This window comes from Zea mays, chromosome 6 (genome assembly GCF_902167145.1).
Source record: "Zea mays cultivar B73 chromosome 6, Zm-B73-REFERENCE-NAM-5.0, whole genome shotgun sequence".
NCBI classification, from domain to species: Eukaryota; Viridiplantae; Streptophyta; class Magnoliopsida; order Poales; family Poaceae; genus Zea; species Zea mays.
In genome coordinates, this window is record NC_050101.1 from 132,275,415 (window position 1) to 132,295,417 (window position 20,003).

Below are 20,003 nucleotides of genomic sequence, written 5' to 3' on the forward strand. Positions count from 1 at the left end.
GCATAAATTGAAAATTTTGATTCCTACAAGTTGTATCATTTAACTTATATGTGCCAAAGTTAGGATTATGGATAATTTACCCCTCTTGATATCAAATCAAAGTGCATGTCTCCTACAAGTATTCAAAACTTGTATGCACACCTTTAGGGGGAGGTTACTCTATAATCTAACACTTTGAGACTAACACCTTTTCAAGTCTATTTCTTGTGATAGTCTCATTGTAAGGAAAATAAGGTCCCCGGAGAAAGACAACAATCTTCCACTGCAAAATCTCCAAGAACTCTCATGTCTCTCAAGCTCGTCATTGATCTTCAATCGGTATCTTTTGAGACTACATTCAGTATCGTTTACATATCTTCTCCAATATTTGATTAGACTATATTTCATATCATATGCTTCCATGTTGCTAAAAATGCATAAGTAGTTAACTCATATTTTGTTACCTATGCATAAGGGAAGTTAGTCTTTTCAAATCATGTCTTGCACCTCTAATTTTCACATGCTTTTTCCTAAGTAGAGGATCTCTGTCAGGGGGAGTATTTCTTCATCTCTAAAAAGGGGGAGAAACTTCTTTCTAAAGAGAACACTCATTTAGGGGGAGTTCCTTTCAACTGGTATCATTCATGTGGTTTAATTTAATATCCTTCTAAGTGATATCATTTGATAAGATTCTTGATGAGGGCAAGCTTTTTTTTACTTCCTACATGCTTTTAATGTCTTCCTTTTCGGTGGTTGATGCCAAAGGGGGAGAAGTTTAAGGACCAAAGCAATGAAAACTATATCAAACACCAAACACCACCAATTTTAAATTTTATATCTACAAATGGTTTTTCCAGTGGTTTTGGTTATTTGGTCCAAAATAGGAAGTAAGTGAATTATGGAGTTAGGGGGAGGCTTAAGTCCATAATATCACATTGTGGGGACAAACTTGCATCCTAGCAAGTAGATTGCATATTTTCATTCAAATACTTGTAATATTTGCTTGCTTTGGTTGTGTTGTCATCAATCACCAAAAAGGGGGAGATTGTAAGGAAAATGGACCCCGGGTCATTTGGCTAATTGATTTTTGGTGTTTGATGAACAACACAATCCGTGAACTAATGTATTTCCCAAGTGTTTGTGTGTTGTAGTTCACAGGATGCAAAGTGGATTGCACTGAGGCTCTGAGGATGCAACACCTCAAAGAAGACATTATAAGACTCATAGAAGACATTACAAAGTAATATTGAAGACACTTTATATATGCTAAGAGTCCAACACATCAAGAAGTAGAAGTGAGATACAAAGCTACAAAACAAAAGTGAAGTTGATAAAGTTGAGAGGAAGGGCTGACTGAATTGGAAGTGTTTCACAACATCAAATCTGTTCAAACAGACATGGCTTCAACTCTGAGATGTAGACAATTTTATAAGCTTTCCAAAAAGTCCAAGATCATCAAAATCGGAGTTCGGAGCTAAAAGTTATGCCCATAATACGAAGTCGGAATTGCTGAAAAACTGTAGTAGCATATGGGATGTCCGGTGCACACTGGCCTGTCTGGTGTGCCAAATTTGCTCAAACTGATATGGCTTCAACTCTGGGATGTAGAGAAATTCATAAGCTTTCCAAAAAGTACAAGATCATCGAAATCGGAGTTCGGAGCTAAAAGTTACGGCCAAAATACGACAAGCGGACATGGGCTGTCCGGTGCACACCGGACCGTCCGGTGCGCCATGTCCGGTGCGCCATCTTCGGAAGCTCAAACGGCTACTTTTAACGGCTAGTACACGTGGGATGTCCGGTGCACCACCGGACAGTCCGGTGCACCTGTCCGGTGCACCGCAGAAAGCTGCAGAACTGCTTTCCAACGGCTATATTTGAGTTGGGCCTATATATACTTCACCCAACCGGCCATTTGGAGGTGTGGGAGCCCAAGCAACATACCAAGGCATATAGTGCACATTTCCAAGAGCTCAAACACCCAAGTGCTTAATAGAATCACTCGGTGATTAGCGTAGGTGCTTTGCGAAGTGCTTAGGTTAGTTAGACCGCTTTAGCGCTTGCTCTAGGTGAACCCTAGTTAGTTGAGTGAGTTTTGTAAAACCACACAACCCCTCGGCTCTTGCGTGAGTCGTTGTAATTGTACCGAGTGGGGCGAGAGTCTTGCGAGACCGTGACAACCGCGTTTGTGTCACGGCCGCCACCGTGTACCGGAGGGAACGAGGCCCGCGGCGTTTCGGCCGGAAGCTCGATAGTGGAGACGGCGGGGAGCGTCTGAGAGGAGCCGGAAGCGGAGCACCACTTGTGCGTGGAGAAGGCCCGTGGCTCTCTACGGAGTTACTCGACCGTGGTGCTTGGCCCTCGCGTGGGCTTCCCTTTGCGTAGGGGCACCAACGAGGATTAGTCGGAACCTTGCGTGGTTCCGGATACCTTGGTAAAAATACCGGCGTCATCCACGAGAGTTTGCTTCTCTACTTAGCTCTTTACATTCCGCATTTATATTAAGCATTTAAGTTTCAATCTTATTGTCATACTTATTTAGTGTAGATTGAAACTTAGCCTTTGCGGTAGAGATAGCAACACTTAGACAAAACCGAGTTTGCACATTCTAGTTTTGATCATTTGCATAGGTTTTGCTCTAGGGATTTAATTGTGGCCTAGTTTAGTAAAAGTTTTAAAGTCCTAATTCACCCCCCCCCCCCTCTTAGGCGTCACCCGTTTCCTACACTAACCAATCGAACTGGTCCTGACCTAAAACTCATCCGGAGTCAACGGAAATCGTTGAAACAAGTCAGTGTCCAGATTCTATTTTGGTGCTGCGACAGCGTCTGTTCGGCCGATGGCCCGTGCATGTATCACGTTAGAGCCATTAGGGCGCATACAGGGGATTTTTATGCCCCTAAACTCTATATTAGCAGCAGCCGCCGCCACCATTACGGTTGAGTTTTGCTTAGATCATATCTGTCATCGAACAGTATCTTCGTTCATCGGTTTTTGAGACCCCACCTCGTGGTCAATACAGTTTTGATTACGTTCTTTCTGTTTTTGCTTGTGTTCTTGATTGCTCTTGTAGGGATAAGCCTTCGTGGCGAGATCACTCGTGTGTCACGGGTGATAACCAACGAAAAAGTGGTGTAGTGATTGCGAGGATCTATTCGCTCGGAGCCTTGGATCATCAACGTCGAGATCTCCATCCGATCAAGTTATCGTACCCCATGGAAGATCGGGCCTTGCCCTCTATCACCTTTATTTGTTCCCTTTGCAATTAACAACGGGTTGGTAGCTCTAGTCCTAATGGGCTTAGAGTGGAAAAGGGCATAGGTTGAGTCATTACCTAAAGAATTTGGGTGCATCCCAAGGGCATGGTCGAAGTACTACCCTTTGCTTGCGTAATTGTTTTCCTAGATTTCTTCTTCAAAGGGGTGGCCTTGCCCGAAAGTAACTCTTCGTCTCTGTGAATTTCAGTATCCTTCGCTTTTGTCATCAACATGCTTACCTTGTCTCTCTTTCTTCAAGGTCTTCTTGCCAGATGTCTTCGCACTCCTTTTTCTTTTTTTCTCCAACTTCGGTATTGGGCACCGGCTTGGAGTAGTCTAGATATTCAATCCCAATAGCATTTATGACTCTATCCAGTCTTAATTTTCCTCGGTTCTCGAAGGTTGACGTCATAGCTTCGTGCTCCTTAATAAGATAATTCCCAGCGATTTCATTACAATTCTTCTCTATAAGCTTAGCCATCCTGGAGGAGCTTTGAACGAAGATTGCTCCTTGAATTCAAATTTCAAAGTTACAAGCTCACCTTCCATAGGTTTCACCTCCTTTGGTAGCTTCCACCCAATGCGGGTGGGGAAAATTTTGTAAGCAAGAAACTATTGAATTAAATTCCGAGAGCCAATCTTCTCGACAATGGTATTGAAAGCCTTGTAACAATTTTTAACAGCTTCGCCAATGTCACACTTTGGCCTCTTCAGACCAAAGCTAATATCTTGAAGACTAGCATGAATTTTGAAGGGGCAACATTCTTCCTGACTGCATTATTTCAAGCATACACCAAACTACTCCCTCCGTTCTTTTTATGTCACAGTTTAGTTAAAAAATGAAATAGGGCGCGACAATACCAAAGTACCAAGATCCAGTTTAGACTTGACGAGCACAGCTACAACATCAAGACATCAAAAATATGTATGTGGAGTACGAAAACGTTTACGCCCCATTTAGATCCTTGGAATTGAATTCCAATCTAATAATCGTAATTTAGATATAGATCCATTAAGCTAATATAGCTTAATATAGCTTTGTACAAAATATATTAGTGTACCACTGTTGACCATATGGAGAGATATTTATTTGCTATATTTCTACTACAGGAGGTGAGTCAAAGAGTGTGTTATAAATTACAGAGTAACATTGTTTAGAAATACATAAAATCAATTTCTCTAAAGTAACATAGTTTTGTGATAGGCTTATATTTGAACTTTGGAAAGTTATGGAATGTTAAATTTAAAGTTAAATAGCCTACTTTATTAAATAGATTATAATTTCTCCAAAATGAAGGGATACAGACGGCCCCTAAGATGGCAACAAGATGCCAAGAAGCACCAAAGGATAATGAACCATCTCAAAGAACATTATGGCACGACCATTCCATTCCATTGAGAATTTTTCAGATCTGATGGCAGATGCTCTGGAACCAAGTAGCTCCAAAAACTTTGAACAAGACTTTTCCTATGCAAAGCACAGTTAGTTTGGAGGGATCAATCTTCTGGGATTCGCCATCTTCTCAAAGCCTTCTCAAGTGTCTCAGCTCGTTCATGGACACGTCCTGCTTCATCTTCCACCCAAGTCCTGAAATAAGCCGGTAGATGTGTAAGATCAGTTCCAAAAGAAATTATTTTTTCTCGATTTATCCCAAGAGTACCAGTACAACAAGTGTGTTTGAACTTATAAATGCCCCAGGCTAGATAAATAAAGGCGGTATAGTTGGTACCCAGAGCGAACACATTTTTAGAATATATCATCAATAGCATAGTGCTGACAATGAAGCAACACCATGTAACAGTAGAATCAGTGGCAATCTTGATAATTTCTTCAAGAAGACTCCTGTTGATGCTAAATATATTATTTTTCGCACTAAAATTGCATCTTGAGACGCCTATTTCCTTTAATTGCCACAAATGCAGATGAGCAGATTTACCAGCATAAAAGCTTGGTATGGTTTTCAATGTAATAGGAATTGATCCTCAAGTTTTGAAATATGCAAAAAAAAATTGTTGTATTTCATGTTTTAGAAAAAAGTGAGAACTTGTAACATCTGAAATTCAGAACAAGAAACATGAAATTATGAATAATAGAAATACAGGAATTCAAATTTGAAGCTTCAACAACTAAATTACATAATCAAAAAAACATAATTCATTGTTCAACTTATAGAAGTTTACTGAATAACAAAAAAAGTTTTGTTTTTTTAATGATATTGGATTTTGTGCAATTTTTGAATTGTGAATAAATTTGAAAATCCTAGAATTAGAATTGTAAATTTCAAGTGTAAATAGTTAGGCCTCCAACTACAAATTAATCACCGACCAGCTAGCTAACCCACGGAAAAGAAGATGGCCAAATTAGCTATAGCAAATTAGCAATAGCTTGGCCTTCCTCCTTGGCTTTTCAATGCAGCCAGCAAAGAAGATACAAACCAGACAATCATGGACAAATCACAATGAATTGTTGTCTCCACAACGACGGATAATTCACATATTCTTCTTAGGGATAGTCTCATGCAACCATATTGAAGTTGTTAAGTATATTAATTTGAACATGTGATGACCAAAACATTAAGGTTGTAAAGAATACATACCTTAACATAGTAAGAGCTTCCTTCTCAGCTTCAAGATATGATTTAGCTTCATTGACAGCTTGATGCTTGCTGGTCATGTCAGACATCAGGTTTTCCAAAGTCTGCTGATCAGCCATGACCTCTTCGTTCTCAGTTGCCAATCTATCATACATGCCGTCAATTTCTGACCTTAAATTTATGAGTTCCTGATTCTGGCATTCTAGAGCTGCTCTTTCTTTCAACAAGTCTGCTAGTTCCTCTTCTCTGTCTGTCCTCTCATTTGCATGCTCATGCAATACATGTTGAAGATTATTGTCAACTTCAAGAGCCCGTTCTTGCTCCTTTTTCATCTTTTGCTCCCATTGTTGTTGTATATCTCCCCTACTAATTAACTCTTCCATTATTTCAGCTATAAGAGAAAGATGGGCTTGGTTTTCTGCTTCAAGTTTATTCAATTCTTCATGAACTGCTTCCTTCATTCGGCCACTAGTCAGTGCAGCAGCTGCTTGCGCTTTAGTTACAGGTTTGCCCGGTTGAAGGCGTCTAGTATTTCCTGCAACATTCCATGATTGTAGAGAGATAAAGATAGCAATTTGAAACAGACACAACTAATACTGTCATATGTCAATTGGCATTGCCAAGATTGTAAACCATAGTCACGAGCCGCCAGAAGAAAGTAAGGCCTTACTAGGAGTAAGGGCCTGACCCAATCCCACGAGATAAACTTTAGCTTCCTGCTAAACTTTAACGAAGTGCTAAAGTTTAGCTCCTTGAGGGTGTTTGGACCACTCTGATAAAGTTTAGCACATTGGAATAAAAAGACACTCATACCCCTAATGCTACGGCGTCATATTGTTGAATACACAGTGAATACAAAATGCGGAGAGAGAGGGAGACGGCGGAGAGAGGATGCCTGCGGTTGCGGATGCGGTGAGGGGTTCGAAAATGGTGGCAGCGGTGGACAGAAACAAAATGCAGAGAGAGAGTATGGGGTTGGAGGGTACGGGGTTCCTTGGCCCACGTTTAGCTCCTTTTAGCACCACTTGAGTAGCTTATGAGATAATAGGTGCTAAATTTTATCACACCACCGTTAGCTCTCCTGTTTAGATCACCAAATTGCTAAAAGTAGCTAAAAAACTACTAAAGTTTACCTCGTGGATTGAAACAGGGCCTAGGTTTATATAAAAGTCAGATGAGATCATTTATTCCAGAATATATTTTTTCAAGAAATGACTAATAGTTAGTGGCTAAAATTAGTTTGAATGCAAGAGCTAATAGTTAGTGGCTAAAATTAGTTGGAGACATCCAAACACCCTAGCTAATATTTTAGCTATTAGCTATTTTTAGTAAATTAGCTACTAGTTAGCTAGCTATTTATTAGCTAATTCTACTAACAAATTTTTAGCTAACTAACTATTAGCTCAAGTGCATTCAAACACTATCTAATACTAACTAAATAGCTAGCAAGGCAACCGCAATTATATGCAGAAAAAGGTACGAGTTTGACATTTAACGTCAAAGCGATCACATGGTCATTGAGGCCAAACCAATGCAACATAAAATAACAAGTATTTAGAGAACAGTTCTCAGTACTGCCCCATTCATTTGAATAGAGGAGAAAAAATATTATACCTCCACATGTGAACAGAGAAGTGAAACATATTAACATAGCTTGAAAAACACCACTAGAAGACATAAAATAAGTTGTCTCTGATCACTATAATGGTCAATCTAAATACTAAAGAGGTCCTTCAGGTCTACTATTTCAGTTGCAAGTTAAGTTGCAGAAAACTAATTGCATGTAACTAAAACACAAATAAATACTAACATATCATACCAAAAACTCTGCTGATGATGTTGTTTTCACCAGCCATTAGCTCTATGAGCATGGATGGAGACACATCTGGGCAAGCTCGCAGATCCAAAATGCAAACATTTTGACTCGGTATCTGGACTGTAACCAGAGTCAGGATTTACAAAACAAAATGGAACAAAGCATCTAACTATAGCTGCAACTTGCAACACAAAATATCAAATAAAAGATATGAGTACCTTTTCGTCTATTCTCAATGCGCGTGGATGCTCAACAAGCACTTTCCAGTTGACAAGATCGAATCGAGATAGGTAACTACAACCACAACAAAGATCAATTAACTAAGGAACACATTCCAATTATCAAATAAACAGTAAAAATAATCAAATTTCATATGTCACGCTAGTACCTATCAGGTAGGAACAAGGTATTTCCCTTGGAACAAGGAGAGCCACTTGTCAACATTTCCAAGGAGTTTGATAACTTGCTGGATACGATACCAGATTCTCCTAAAGCTTTCCATCGCCAAATTAGACAATTAGACTTTTACAGTGTGAGCTTCTCAAATAGCAAATCTGGAACTTCAAAGCAAAAGAGAATAAAATGGACAATATCTTAAAAGTTTCGCTACATGTTACATTGGCAGATGCAATGTGGAATAGTTAGATAAAGAGGATTATCTCTAAAACGTAGGAAGACCTTCTAGACATCCGATATGATAAACAGCAAAACTTACATTGGATATACAGGAAATCTGGGTCGTCAATATTTACATCATCAAAGGCACATTGGACTGTGTCAGAAGTTAATTTATTAGGAACAATCCTGCACATCCTTTTCCTACAAATTGCAAAAAATAAAAATGTAACAAAGAAACTAGCAAACACCATGCATAGCTTTTAAATATATTTTATACTCTCTTGCCCCATTACCTCTCAAACTTTGAGCTTAACTTAACAAACCATCTTGCAAATTCCCTCCGTGTACAAAAATCACTGGAGCTAACATCTTTCTCAATTATCTGATCAAGCACAGCATGAGGAAAACATAATTAACGCATTGCTTTCCTAATAAATGTTGCCTACAGTATAAATTAGGAATGAGTCAAAGCATACATTAAACAATATAACCATTGAAACAACCATACATAGTGATAACTTTGAGACCACTTTTAATATATTTACAGCAATACGGTGTATAATTGACTTTTAACAAATGTGCTAGCGAGCTAGTTGACCATGCAATTGAAGGTCGGGAACCATAAGAAAAAACTGGCATAAGATCCTGGTCAAACCATAGTCATAGGGGTCGGAGTCAGGATCGACGTTGTCCCGTAAACTCGTAAAGTGGGTTCAACCCAATAATAAGCCAGTAGCAAAGGACTCAATATGGCTAGGTAGAGTCTATGGTGAAAGGACCTCTAGCTAAGTTGATTAGGTGGTCTGAGTAACATTCTTCAATTACTAAGTTCGAATTCCAGTAGAAGCGAATTTCAGGCTGGTGTTAAAAAAAAAGTCACTCATTGGTTCCCCTAGTTGTGCGCACACGAGATGGACTGACCTATGGGAGCGGATCCTCGTGTAGGAGCTAGGGGAGGGCTCAAAGCACGAGTAAAGATCTGGCCTACCCTCATGTTGCACGGGGGGCAAGCATCCAGCTTTCGTGACCTTTCTCAGTCAGGCTTCGATTGAGCTTCTTAATACAATACCGTGGGCGGTCTTTCCCCTACCGGCCAAGGTAGAGTCTATGGCTCGCTGCCATACCTTGATTTTAGTGCATCATATTTTTCCTCTTTTGCATCTCGGTTTTCCCTAGTAGTTTTCCCCATCTCTGCCATAAATTGAGCTATCGAGCTCTATGGTTGTAGTTGTGCCACACCTTAATTCGTATCCGGCCTCCACTGTGACAAGGGCCGCTGGTTGCCGCCACATTACTATGGAGGAACATTTTGTTGCAAAGATCTGGGAGGCACCAGCATTAAAGAGCGACATAGTCACAAGAAACGGGTATAGTGGTAGCGACCCTCGACTCGGAAACGTCGTCCCCGACCCGGAAACGTGGGGTCATTTTCGTTACCACCATGTAAAAACCTCTCACAGGTAGCGTACCACGTTCCTCGACCCTATCGATCCAGGAACTTTGTGACTATGCTTAGCGCAGAATGTTAGTATGGGCCAGAGCACAGAAGCTCATCTAGGGCTGTTTGGGAGGGCATATCCCAGCTCCAGCTCCTTGCTACAGTACCTGGAGCTGCCAGGTCTAATGCTAGTTCATTTTGGAGAGAGAGAGACAGCTTCAAGGTACATTGCACAAGATTACATAGAAACTAGGATCTGTTTTGGTTAATTTGTTTACAGTTCCCTGTACAAGTTTGAGTTGTAATTAGAGGCAGATTATGCTCATTGGTCTTCAGCCCATCTACAATATGTATGTTTGAAGTCTTCAGCTCATAATTTGTTAACTGGCCAAACAGCAAGTGGAAATGTCCAATGTTGTGTAAAATATGATGGTGAGATTAGGTCCTAGGATATTAGGGATATACATGTAAGATATGGTTAGAAAGGCGTCCACTATAGTGATAAAATCACCCCTGAGAGCATCCAGGTGATCACAACATATCAAAGACAACCAACCAAACGCAATCTTTTGTTTCAACCATACAGGCCAGCCCTTATGCACCCAATTAAACACATGCTTACTCAGTGCAAAATGCCCTATGCAACCAAAACAAACACCACCATATTGCATACAGTTAGACTGGCTAGGGCTAGCCTGAATTGGCCCTTATGCAGGCTTCAAATTTTCCAAGGAACCAATCACACCCATTATGTACCCCATCCTTTTGTATAGCTTTATATTCATCTTCAGTAACTACTCATTTGTGGCATATCAAAGCTCACTAGTTAGTTGTCCATGCATCGCTACGGTTTCTATATATGATATACGGTTTTCTTTTATAACCATGGTTTTTAAGGCGACGCCTAAACATACAGGCGCTCAAAAACTCTGGGCGTCCACCGTCGCCTTGCAGGAGGGAGCTTGAAGGAGAGGGAGCTCAAAGGATAGGGGAGCGGCGCTGAAGGGAGATCAAAGGGGTGGGCGGCGCAGCTGGAGCTGGAAGTAGGGAAGCGGGGCGGCAGCGCTGGAGCTGGAAGCAGTGCAGCGGCATGAGGGAGGAGGGCGGTGACGTGAGGGAGCAGGGCGACGGGCGTGAGGGATAGATGAGAAGTAGGTCAAGACAAGTATGGGAGGGATGGGCATATGGGTTGAGCTGGTGGGCTGGCATGCCTTTTTTCCTTCCCCTTCCTCTTCTCTTCTCTTTTTCTCCCTTCTCCCTCCTCACTTTTTTCTTTTTCTCCCTCCATCCTGCTGCCATTTTATTCCTTGATATGATAATAAGGCGTCACCTTGCCGTCGCCTAGGCATCCGGAAGGTGGTGGAACGCCGCACCTCGCCTTAACGCTTTAAGAACCATGTTTACAACACAAATCAACATGAGTTGTAGTGGTTAGAGACGAGTGCTCTCTTTCTAGAGACCATGGTTCGAATCTCAGCAGGTGCATTTTTTTAGTATTTTGCTGGCGCGCGGGGAACGCTTGCTACGGGCGTAGCGTGGGGAGGGGGACGACGCACGAAGAAACTCGCGCTTTACAATAGTAATGATAGATCCAGGTTAGTTGAAACCATTCAATCCAAACTAACCCCTTCGACATGTGTTTTTAGCCCAGTATGCCAGAGGGTGAGAGCGACAGAGAGTACCCTCCTGCTCTCCGGTTGCCAGATAGAGGAGGGCGGAGCCACGCCATCGCACAGGGAAGGCTCTAGGGCGGAGTCGTGCCGCCACGGAAGGGCAGACTGGCGCCTGGCAGGAGAAGGGCCGCGCGCCCACGCCACCGGACAGAGGAAGAGCAGGGCCATAAAAGGAAGAGGAGTGCCACCCGCCATGGAAGGAAGAGTAGCCACCGCTGCGCAAAGGTCCTATGCCCCTTCTCTACCCCAAACCCCAAACAGAACCGCGCCCTTCGCCTTACGCTAACGAGCAAGGTGACCAAGGTGACCTTGACGCCTTGCCTGCCAGTCTCGCCTTAACGCTTTAGCTATGCCTTAAAAACTATGATGCGCGGTTAAGATAGTTTAGCAAGCTAAATCTGGTAGGCAATGGTTCAGAATTACAAAGTACCTGAAGCTTCTTCAATATAGAGAAAGCCTCCTCATGTACAGGATCTGTATGAACTCTGAATAGAAAATGGCTGGCGATTGCTGTCCTGTAATTTTGCCTTGAATCGTCAGTTATTGCTTCAGCCTTCTTATCATGTGTTGCACTAGAAACTTCGATTTCATCAGATTCCCTCTCACTTGCATCCTCCTTGATTATCTCTGTTGACTCCATTGTTGACAATTTATCTTGAACATAGTGTAATGGTGCAACAATGAGTTGTTGTATACCTGAAAATCAGTACCATTCCATAATTCATTATGTTCACTTTACATAACAAATGCTGGTTGTAATCAAAATAGAACCCAAATTCTCCGACAAAGAAACAGTTTTCCCTATACTGCAAATCCAAAAGGAAGAACAGCCACCACCACTATTGTGTATTGTAATACAAAAACGTTTCCAAAAAGGAACAAATTGAAACATTACACATGTTTCTGAAGATTGTTACATCACGAATGCTCTTTCTATCCTATAAACTTTTTTGTTTCTTTCGAGAGTGCAAGATACAACGAACATACCCACCCCACTCAGTCACTCACACATGTGTGCACATCTTATGTTTCCTGCTACACATGTCAAAGCCCGTGGAGTCATGATTCGACCTCATGAGAGTGAACATGCACATATCATGAGTAAATGAGGCACGCTAGTGACCAAACCTAGTCCAAAGTACATGAAACCTGGTGGGCCGGAACTCCATCAACTAGTTCCTGTGCCCACCACATATCCACTTGATATTAGCTACTACAGATATTTCTTCATATGTCATATATAGCTTTACATCCCATCGCAAAATCTAAGTAGAAATTCAATTACACACCTCTTGTAATCATATTTTTCAAGCCGATCTGAAGGAGTAAGCAATAAAAGGATTATATCATGAAACAAGCAGTGGTAAGCCAACTTCAAATATGGAACATGGATCCTGGCAAAATAATAGAGTTGAGTAATCTCAAATATTATCACTTCGCAGGTGGACTAAATACATTGCAAGCAAAAGTATCAAAACCTTCAGAAAATTTAGAAATAGATGAAGAGAACAAGGACAGCAATCTAAAGTTGAAATTTCAGAACCATATGGACGGAACAGGGGAATTAATATAACGAAGCTACAGACGGAAATCAACTCACGCTTCCTGGAGGATGGGAAGCGCCACGCCAGCCCAGCCAACGCGATCGCCGCAGACGCTCCCAACCCAACCACGACAGCGCTCTGAAACCCTACAACTCAACAACAATCCCCGCGATAAAAAAAAAAGATTTGCTGGAAGGAGAAAGATTTCACCATGTACTTGTCCACAAACGATGTATTTACCTATCCTCCTCCTCCCCTGTTTCATATGCTTCTCGTACTCGGGAAACCACCAGCCGCCGAAGCTGTCTTCGGAGTCATTGGCGGCGGGAGACCAGGTGGTGCCAGAGGCAGCTACCCGAGCGGAGACGCGGCGGCGTAGGTGAGGCCGCAACTGTGGGAAGAGCATGGCATCGAGCCGCGGCGGCGGGGAGAGACGGAGAGCGTAGGGGCCGACGGCCATGCCGGGGGGGGGGGGGGGGCGGGAGGAATTGAGGTCGCTACTCGCTAGGGCTTTGTGAGCCGGAATTTCATCGACAGAGCAAATCTCTACTACTTAGGCCTAGTTTTTAAGAAAAAACAGTTTTTATTTTTTTTAGCGACAAAAGATCATCTTCTTGTTAAGAAACTGAAAGGAAACGTGTCCTTAGAGCATCTCCAACAACGTGACCTATAAAAATGTCCTATAATTTGAAAATAAGTATATTTTATAGAATTTAGGGCACCAACAAAACACTCCGCTCCAACAGTAAAGACCTAAATATAGATTATAGGGCAGCCCACTACGGTGTAGTATATTTGAGTCACTTGAGCGGGTGCCCTATAGTTTTTTGATAAAAAATTATGAAATAGAGCACTGTTGGAGTAGTTTTTCCTGTGTAGAGCCTCATATTTCAATTTGAGGCACTAGTTTGAGGCATTGTTGGAGATGCTCTTAGACCATTTCTAAAATTGTTTTGGTGATTAAATACCCAACACATGGTTCTAAGTTTATATGTGCCAAGATGCAAATCAAAGTATAAGTTATGTCTCCGGACTTAGTAAATTATTTTTGGTACTAACATGTTAATCTAAGTGCTAGAGACATAGAGACAGTGCTAAGAAAAGAGGAAAAGAATTAAAGAAGGAATGGCTAAGTAAGCCAAAACCAGCACCAGCCTGGCACACCGGACTGTCCGGTGGTGCACCGGACAGTGTCCGGTGCCCCAGGCTGGCTCGGCGGCGAACAGGCCGCTCTCGGGAATCGGCGGGGCGACGTGGCTAAAATTCACCGGACTGTCCGGTGAGACTTCAGCGCCAGCGCCCAAGTACATCGGCGACGAACTCGTCGCTCTCGGGAAACGAAGAAAGCGCCGCGGCTAAAAATCACCGGACTGTCCGGTGAGTCAGAGCCGCCCGAGCCAACGGTAACCAGCGCAATCATCGAGCGACGCATGGCCCGCGCCAATAGTCGATTGGGCACACCGGACTGTCCAGTGTGTACCGGACAGTGTCCGGTGCTCCAACCGGTCTCGAGGTCCAACGGTCGGCTGCGCCCGATATGGATGGAGATCACGCACCGGACTGCTACAGTAGTTGTCCGGTGCACCACTCGACAAAAGGCAAGAATTGCCTTCCAAGTTGATCTCCAACGGCTCCTAGCTGCCTTGGGGCTATAAAAGGGACTCCTAGGCGCATGGAGCAAACACACCAAGCATTCACGAAGCATTCTAAGACTCTCAGACTCCGCCTCCACGCATTTGATTTGTTGTGTTAGTGATTTGAGCTCCGTTCGAGTTGTGAACTCCCTGTGGTGTGTTTTAAGCTTAAGTCTTGGCTAGTGTGCGTGTGTGTGCTGCTGATTCGAGTCTTGTGTGCATTGCTTTCCCTCCCTTACTCTTGTGTTTCTTGTGATCAAAACTTTGTAAGGGCGAGAGGCTCCAACTTGTGGAGATTCCTCGCAAACGGGAAAATATCTCAAAGGAAAAGACTGTGGTATTCAAGTTGATCATCGGATCACTTGAAAGGGGTTGAGTGCAACCCTCGTCCATTGGGACGCCACAACGTGAAAGTAGGCAAGTGTTACTTGGTCGAACCATGGGATAAAAATCGTGTGTCTCTTGTGTTGCTCTTCTTTGTGATTGTTTGTGTTCGCAAGAGCTCGCTTCATAAACTTGATTAACTCGCACTAACATCTTTATAATCAAGTTTGTGGCTATTTAGTGTTTGATTTCTGTTCTTAATACTGAAAATCCTGTACTTATGTCGATTGCTTCAGATTTAGGAATATCTTTAGGAAATTCTATTTCTGACTCTATATTAAATTTGGAATTGATTAAGTCTTTAGAGTTGTCAAGAAATAGTCTTGCCATTCAATCTGTCAAAAAATCTGTTGAACATAATCTCCAAGTTGGTTCTGACTCTAAATTGGATAAATCTATCCAAGATGAGAATGGCAACAACCAGCTGACTGACTTGGATGATGTTATGGTCTTGAGAAAAGGCAGGAAAATTCGTCATAAGAAAAAATCAGTCAAGAAGAAGAAAAAAATCTTCCCCCAAAATTAGGTATTCACCTAATAAAGGGAAAAGGGTCCCTTCTATCTCCAACCTCAATTATTCAGAATGATTGGTCTTATCTGGAATTGTCAGGGGTTAGGAAAAGGAGTTAAAATTGAATTCTTAAAAGAATTGATTAGAAAAGAAAGAATTGATTTTATTGGTTTACAAGAAACTAATAAAAAATCCTTCGAGGATATGTGGTTGAACTCTATTAGTGGTAATAGAAATTTTGCCTGGTTTTGGACACCTGCAAATGGTAGATATGGTGGCCTTCTTGTTGGTTTTAATGCTGATACTTTTGATGTCAGAGCAACTGAAATGGGAGATTTCATGATAAAAGTTCTTTTGGTTCATAAAGAAAATGTTTTATTTGGAATTTTATTAATGTTTATGGTGCTGCTCAGAATGATCAGAAGCAAAAATTCCTTATTGAGTTGTCTTCTTTCTGTTCCAAATGTAAATATCCTATGTTGGTTGGTGGTGATTTCAATGTTCTAAGGAAGGAATATGATAAAAATGAGCCTGGGGAACTAACAACTGGAGTTCCTTGTTTAATTCTATCATTGATATTCATAGTTTGATTGAAGTTGATTTGAGTGGTAGATTATATACTTGGTCCAATAACAGAGATCCTCCTACATTTGAAAAATTGGATAGATTCTTGGCTAGTCCAGAATGGATCCTTCAATTCAAAAATATGTCGGTCAGTGGTCTTAACAGGACTTTATCTGATCATGTTCCTTTGTGCCTCAAAATTGATTCTCTTTCTATCTTGAAGAGAGATTTTAGATATGAGCTTTGCTGGAAATTTAGACCGGATTTCAAAGACCTTGTCTGGAATAATTGGTCTCTTCCGGTTAGAAGTCGATCAAGTATCGATATTTGGAAAGAGAAAATTAAGAGATTGAAAAAACGTTGAAAGGTTGGAACATCAATGTGGAAGGAAGATATTCTAGACTTAAAAAAGATTTATTGCAAAAAATTGATAGCTTGGATAAAAAAGTGAAAGTACTGGTATCTCGAATTCGGAAAGACTTAAAAAGTTGGATATGGAGTGGAATTTAAAAAAATTGATGGTTGAAGAGTGTTGTAAGAAAAAACAAATGGCGAGTGAAAAATCTATTAATGAGGGTGATGAGAATTCTAGATATTTTCATCTTATCGCCAAATGGAAAAAAAGAAAAGTTAAAATTCTTTCCTTAGTTCATGAAGAAAACATAGTCGTTGATGACAATGGCATTAATAGAGTTGCTACTGCTTTCTATAAAGATTTATTTGGTCCGTCTGTTCCTTCCAATATAAATATGTCAAATTTACATATGAATAAATTAAATGATGAAGATCGTGCTTTGCTCACTGGACCTTTTTCTATTGAGGAAATTAAGAAGGTTGTGTTTGGTTTAAAACACAATAGCGCCCCTGGTCCTGATAGTTTTCCAGCTGATTTTTTTCAAGAATTTTGGGATCTCATTCATATTGATCCGTGGAATTTATTCAAGGATTTTTATGGAGGGATACTTGACATTAAAAGACTTAACTTTGGGTTAGTGACTCTTTTACCTAAAGTAGATAACCCTGTTGATATGAGGAACTTCAGACCTATCTGTCTCCTGAATGTCTGTTATAAGATCATTACCAAAGTTCTGACTAATAGACTTTCTACCTGCATTACTAAAGTGATTAGTGAATATCAATATGGCTTTATTAAAGGGAGGTACATTATGGATGGTGTGGTTTCCTTGAACGAAATTCTTCATGAAGTGAGACAGAAAAAGCAAAGTGGGGTGGTTCTTAAAATTGACTTTAAAAAAGCTTATGATAAAGTTAATTGGCAATTTCTTCATTGTATGATGGAAAAAAGGGTTTTGGGGATATTTGGTGTGATTGGGTTATGAGGACTGTCAGAGGTGGTAAAGTTGCCATCAAAACTAATGATGTGATTGGTCCTTATTTTGCTACTCATAAAGGTGTTAGATAGGGTGATCCTTTTTCGCCCCTTTTGTTTAACCTTGTTGCACATGGCTTGGCATGTATTATTCAGAAAGCTCAGGAAAGAGGTCTGATCCGTGGCCTTATTCCTCATATCATTCAAAATGGTTGCTGTTGTCTTCAATATGCTGATGATACTATCTTCTTAATTCAAGATTGTTTGGAAGGTGCTAGAAATCTTAATTTTATTCTTTGTCTTTTTGAGCACATGTCTGGTTTGAGAATCAATTTTCACAAAAGTGAAATTTTCTGCTTAGGGGAAGCCAATGAGTTTGAGAATATGTATGCTGACATTTTTAATTGTTCTATGGGGCATCTCCCGATGAAATATCTTGGCGTTCCAATTGATAACAAGAAAATTAGTAAATCACTTTGGTGTCCTATGATGGAAAAGATGGATAAAAGGCTTGCTGATTGGCAAGGAAGATTTTTAAGCCTGGGGGAGATTGACATTATTAAATAGTTGTCTTTCTAATGTTCCTCTGTACATGTTATCGATTTATCCGGCTCCTAAATCCATTATTAGGAAACTGGATTTATACAGGAAGAGACTTTTATGGCAAGGAGGCTCACAAGCTAAAAAATCCATTTGGTTAATTGGAATTCTGTTTGCACTCCTAAAAATCAAGGAGGCTTAGGGGTTTTGAATTTGGAATATATGAATGATGCCTTGTTGTCAAAGTGGCTTTGGAATTTGGAAAATTCAAATGGTCTATGGCAAAAGATTATTACAAAAAAATATATTAAGGGAAAACCTCTTATCTCTATTAAACAAAGACAGAATGACTCTCAGTTTTGGAAAAAACTTCTAAGTCTCAGAGAGTATTTTTTTAAAATATTGTAAAGTGGCTGTTGGTAATGGTTGTAAACTAGTTTCTGGAAAAATTCTTGGATTGGTGATTGTCCTTTGGCAGTTAAATTCTTTGTTCTGTTTTACTTGGCTCTTGATAAGGATATTTCGGTTAATAAGGTCTTGTCCTCAAATTTTGATGCTCTTTCCTTCAGAAGAAGAATGATGGGTAATCTGCAAGTACTTTATGGTGAATTAGTTGCTTTATGTGCTAATTATACTCTGTCAGTTCAAGAGGATAGAGTGAAATGGTGTATGGGTAACAAAGGTTTTACTGTTAATTCTTTATATAAGAAAAATTCGATTGATCAGGCGACTGTTCCTTACAGGTTCTTGTGGAAATCTAAGTTACCACAAAAAATTAAAGTCTTCATTTGGCTGGTGGTAAGAAATAAAATTCTTACAAAAGATAATCTGATAAAAAGAAGTTGGCATGGCTCTAGTGAATGTTGTTTTTGTGGTGGTCTAGAATCGATTGAATATTTGTTCTTTAAATGTTCCATTGCTAGATTTCTATGGAGAGTGGTTCAAATTGCCTTAAATCTTGATTTCATTCCAAAAAGCATTAGGGAACTTTGTGACAGATGGCTGAACAAATCTAAAGACAGAATCTCCAATTTAATGATATTTGGGTGTGGTGCTATGTTTTGGGCTATTTGGAGAACTAGAAATGATTGGTTTTTTGGTGATAAAATTATCCTTGATCCTGCTAACATAATATTTCTCTGTTGCTTTTGGCTGGATTCTTGGGCTATTCGTCAGAGAGAGAAGGAAAAAGAGATGGTGGTCCAAGGAAGCCGACTAATCAGAAAGATAGCAAGTGAAGTGATGTGCCGGTCGTTTGGGTGGTGTCCGAGAGACCACCGCATTTCTGGATGAAGGGTGATTTTGACGCATTTCTGTGGTTGGCTACCGTTCAATCTCTAGGGTGTCCTTCTGGCGAACTAGTTAAATCTGGTTTGTTAGCTTCGTAGCTGCACTTTTATTTTCAGCCGTTGTAAATAAGCTTTGCTTAAAAACTGTGGTTTCGCCTGGATTGTTGTTAGTGGTGGCTGATCCTTGCTTATCTAGTATGATAGTGTGAAGGGGTTAGTATCACTAGGTGCTCTTTTTGTCAATGGGTTGTATCTCATCGTTTGGTTTGTAATGACTCTTATCCTATTTCTTAATGAAATAGGGGGCTCTGCCCCTTCGTCAAAAAATTTAGTGTTTGATTTCACAGGATCACCTATTCACCCCCCTCTAGGTGCTCTCAATTGGTATCGGAGCCGTACTCTTCATCTAAGGGACTAACCGTCCGAAGAGATAGATCCTAAGGGTAAGGGGATGGTGGTCAATGACAAGGAGAAGGAGTCCATCTTCAACGAGCCAAGAGACGACAAGCCCACTGACTCATGCTCGAGTCATAAGAAGAAGGACGGGAAGAAGAGACGCATCAAGAAGATCATCTACTATGACAGCGACGCTGTCGGTGTTTTGGGTCCGACAGCACACCCGGGGTTGCCCCTCAAGGTGTTTTTAGGAGTAGGACGGTGTTACCGACTGTAGCTCAATGGTTCGTGCCGGATGCACGAGAAATAGTAAACAATGGTTTACAGGTTCGGGCCGCTTTGAGATGCGTAATACCCTACGTCCTGGCGAGAGTGCTTTATGTGACTGGTTAAAAGGGGCTCTCTAGTGCGGGAAATGTAGAGAGCTGAGGTGGAT

General features: G+C 40.9%; 1 protein-coding gene across 3 annotated transcripts; it reads right to left on the bottom strand.

Moving 5' to 3' along the window:
- Window positions 1-4,302: 4,302 nt before the first annotated feature.
- LOC103630012 (uncharacterized) lies at window positions 4,303-13,511 on the bottom strand. 3 transcript variants are annotated; one of them, XM_008651103.3, is made up of 10 exons: window positions 13,160-13,511; window positions 12,976-13,065; window positions 11,806-12,071; window positions 8,558-8,646; window positions 8,362-8,465; window positions 8,035-8,140; window positions 7,865-7,940; window positions 7,650-7,761; window positions 5,834-6,365; window positions 4,303-4,824 (listed from the first exon to the last, which is right to left on the bottom strand). In XM_008651103.3, the coding sequence occupies exons 1-10, from the start codon at window positions 13,377-13,379 to the stop codon at window positions 4,734-4,736; spliced, it is 1,686 nt and encodes a 561-aa protein (XP_008649325.2). In that variant the 5' UTR covers window positions 13,380-13,511; the 3' UTR covers window positions 4,303-4,733. The 3 variants fall into 3 exon arrangements, with proteins under 3 accessions (XP_008649325.2, XP_008649326.1, XP_020395073.1); XM_008651104.4 differs by lacking the exon at window positions 13,160-13,511 and adding an exon at window positions 12,665-12,769 and having other exon boundaries at window positions 4,351-4,824; XM_020539484.3 differs by lacking the exon at window positions 12,976-13,065 and having other exon boundaries at window positions 4,351-4,824; window positions 13,160-13,448.
- Between the last annotated feature and the right edge of the window lie 6,492 nt (window positions 13,512-20,003).

Excerpts from the sequence above, each read along its gene's own strand:
- LOC103630012 (XM_008651103.3), bottom strand. The coding sequence starts at position 13,379 with ATGGCCGTCGGCCCCTACGCTCTCCGTCTCTCCCCGCCGCCGCGGCTC. Across the intron at positions 12,072-12,975 it reads CTTCCCATCCTCCAGGAAGC|GTATACAACAACTCATTGTT; the intron begins GTGAGTTGATTT and ends ACTGATTTTCAG. Across the intron at positions 7,941-8,034 it reads ACCTTGTTCCTACCTGATAG|TTACCTATCTCGATTCGATC; the intron begins GTACTAGCGTGA and ends TTGTGGTTGTAG.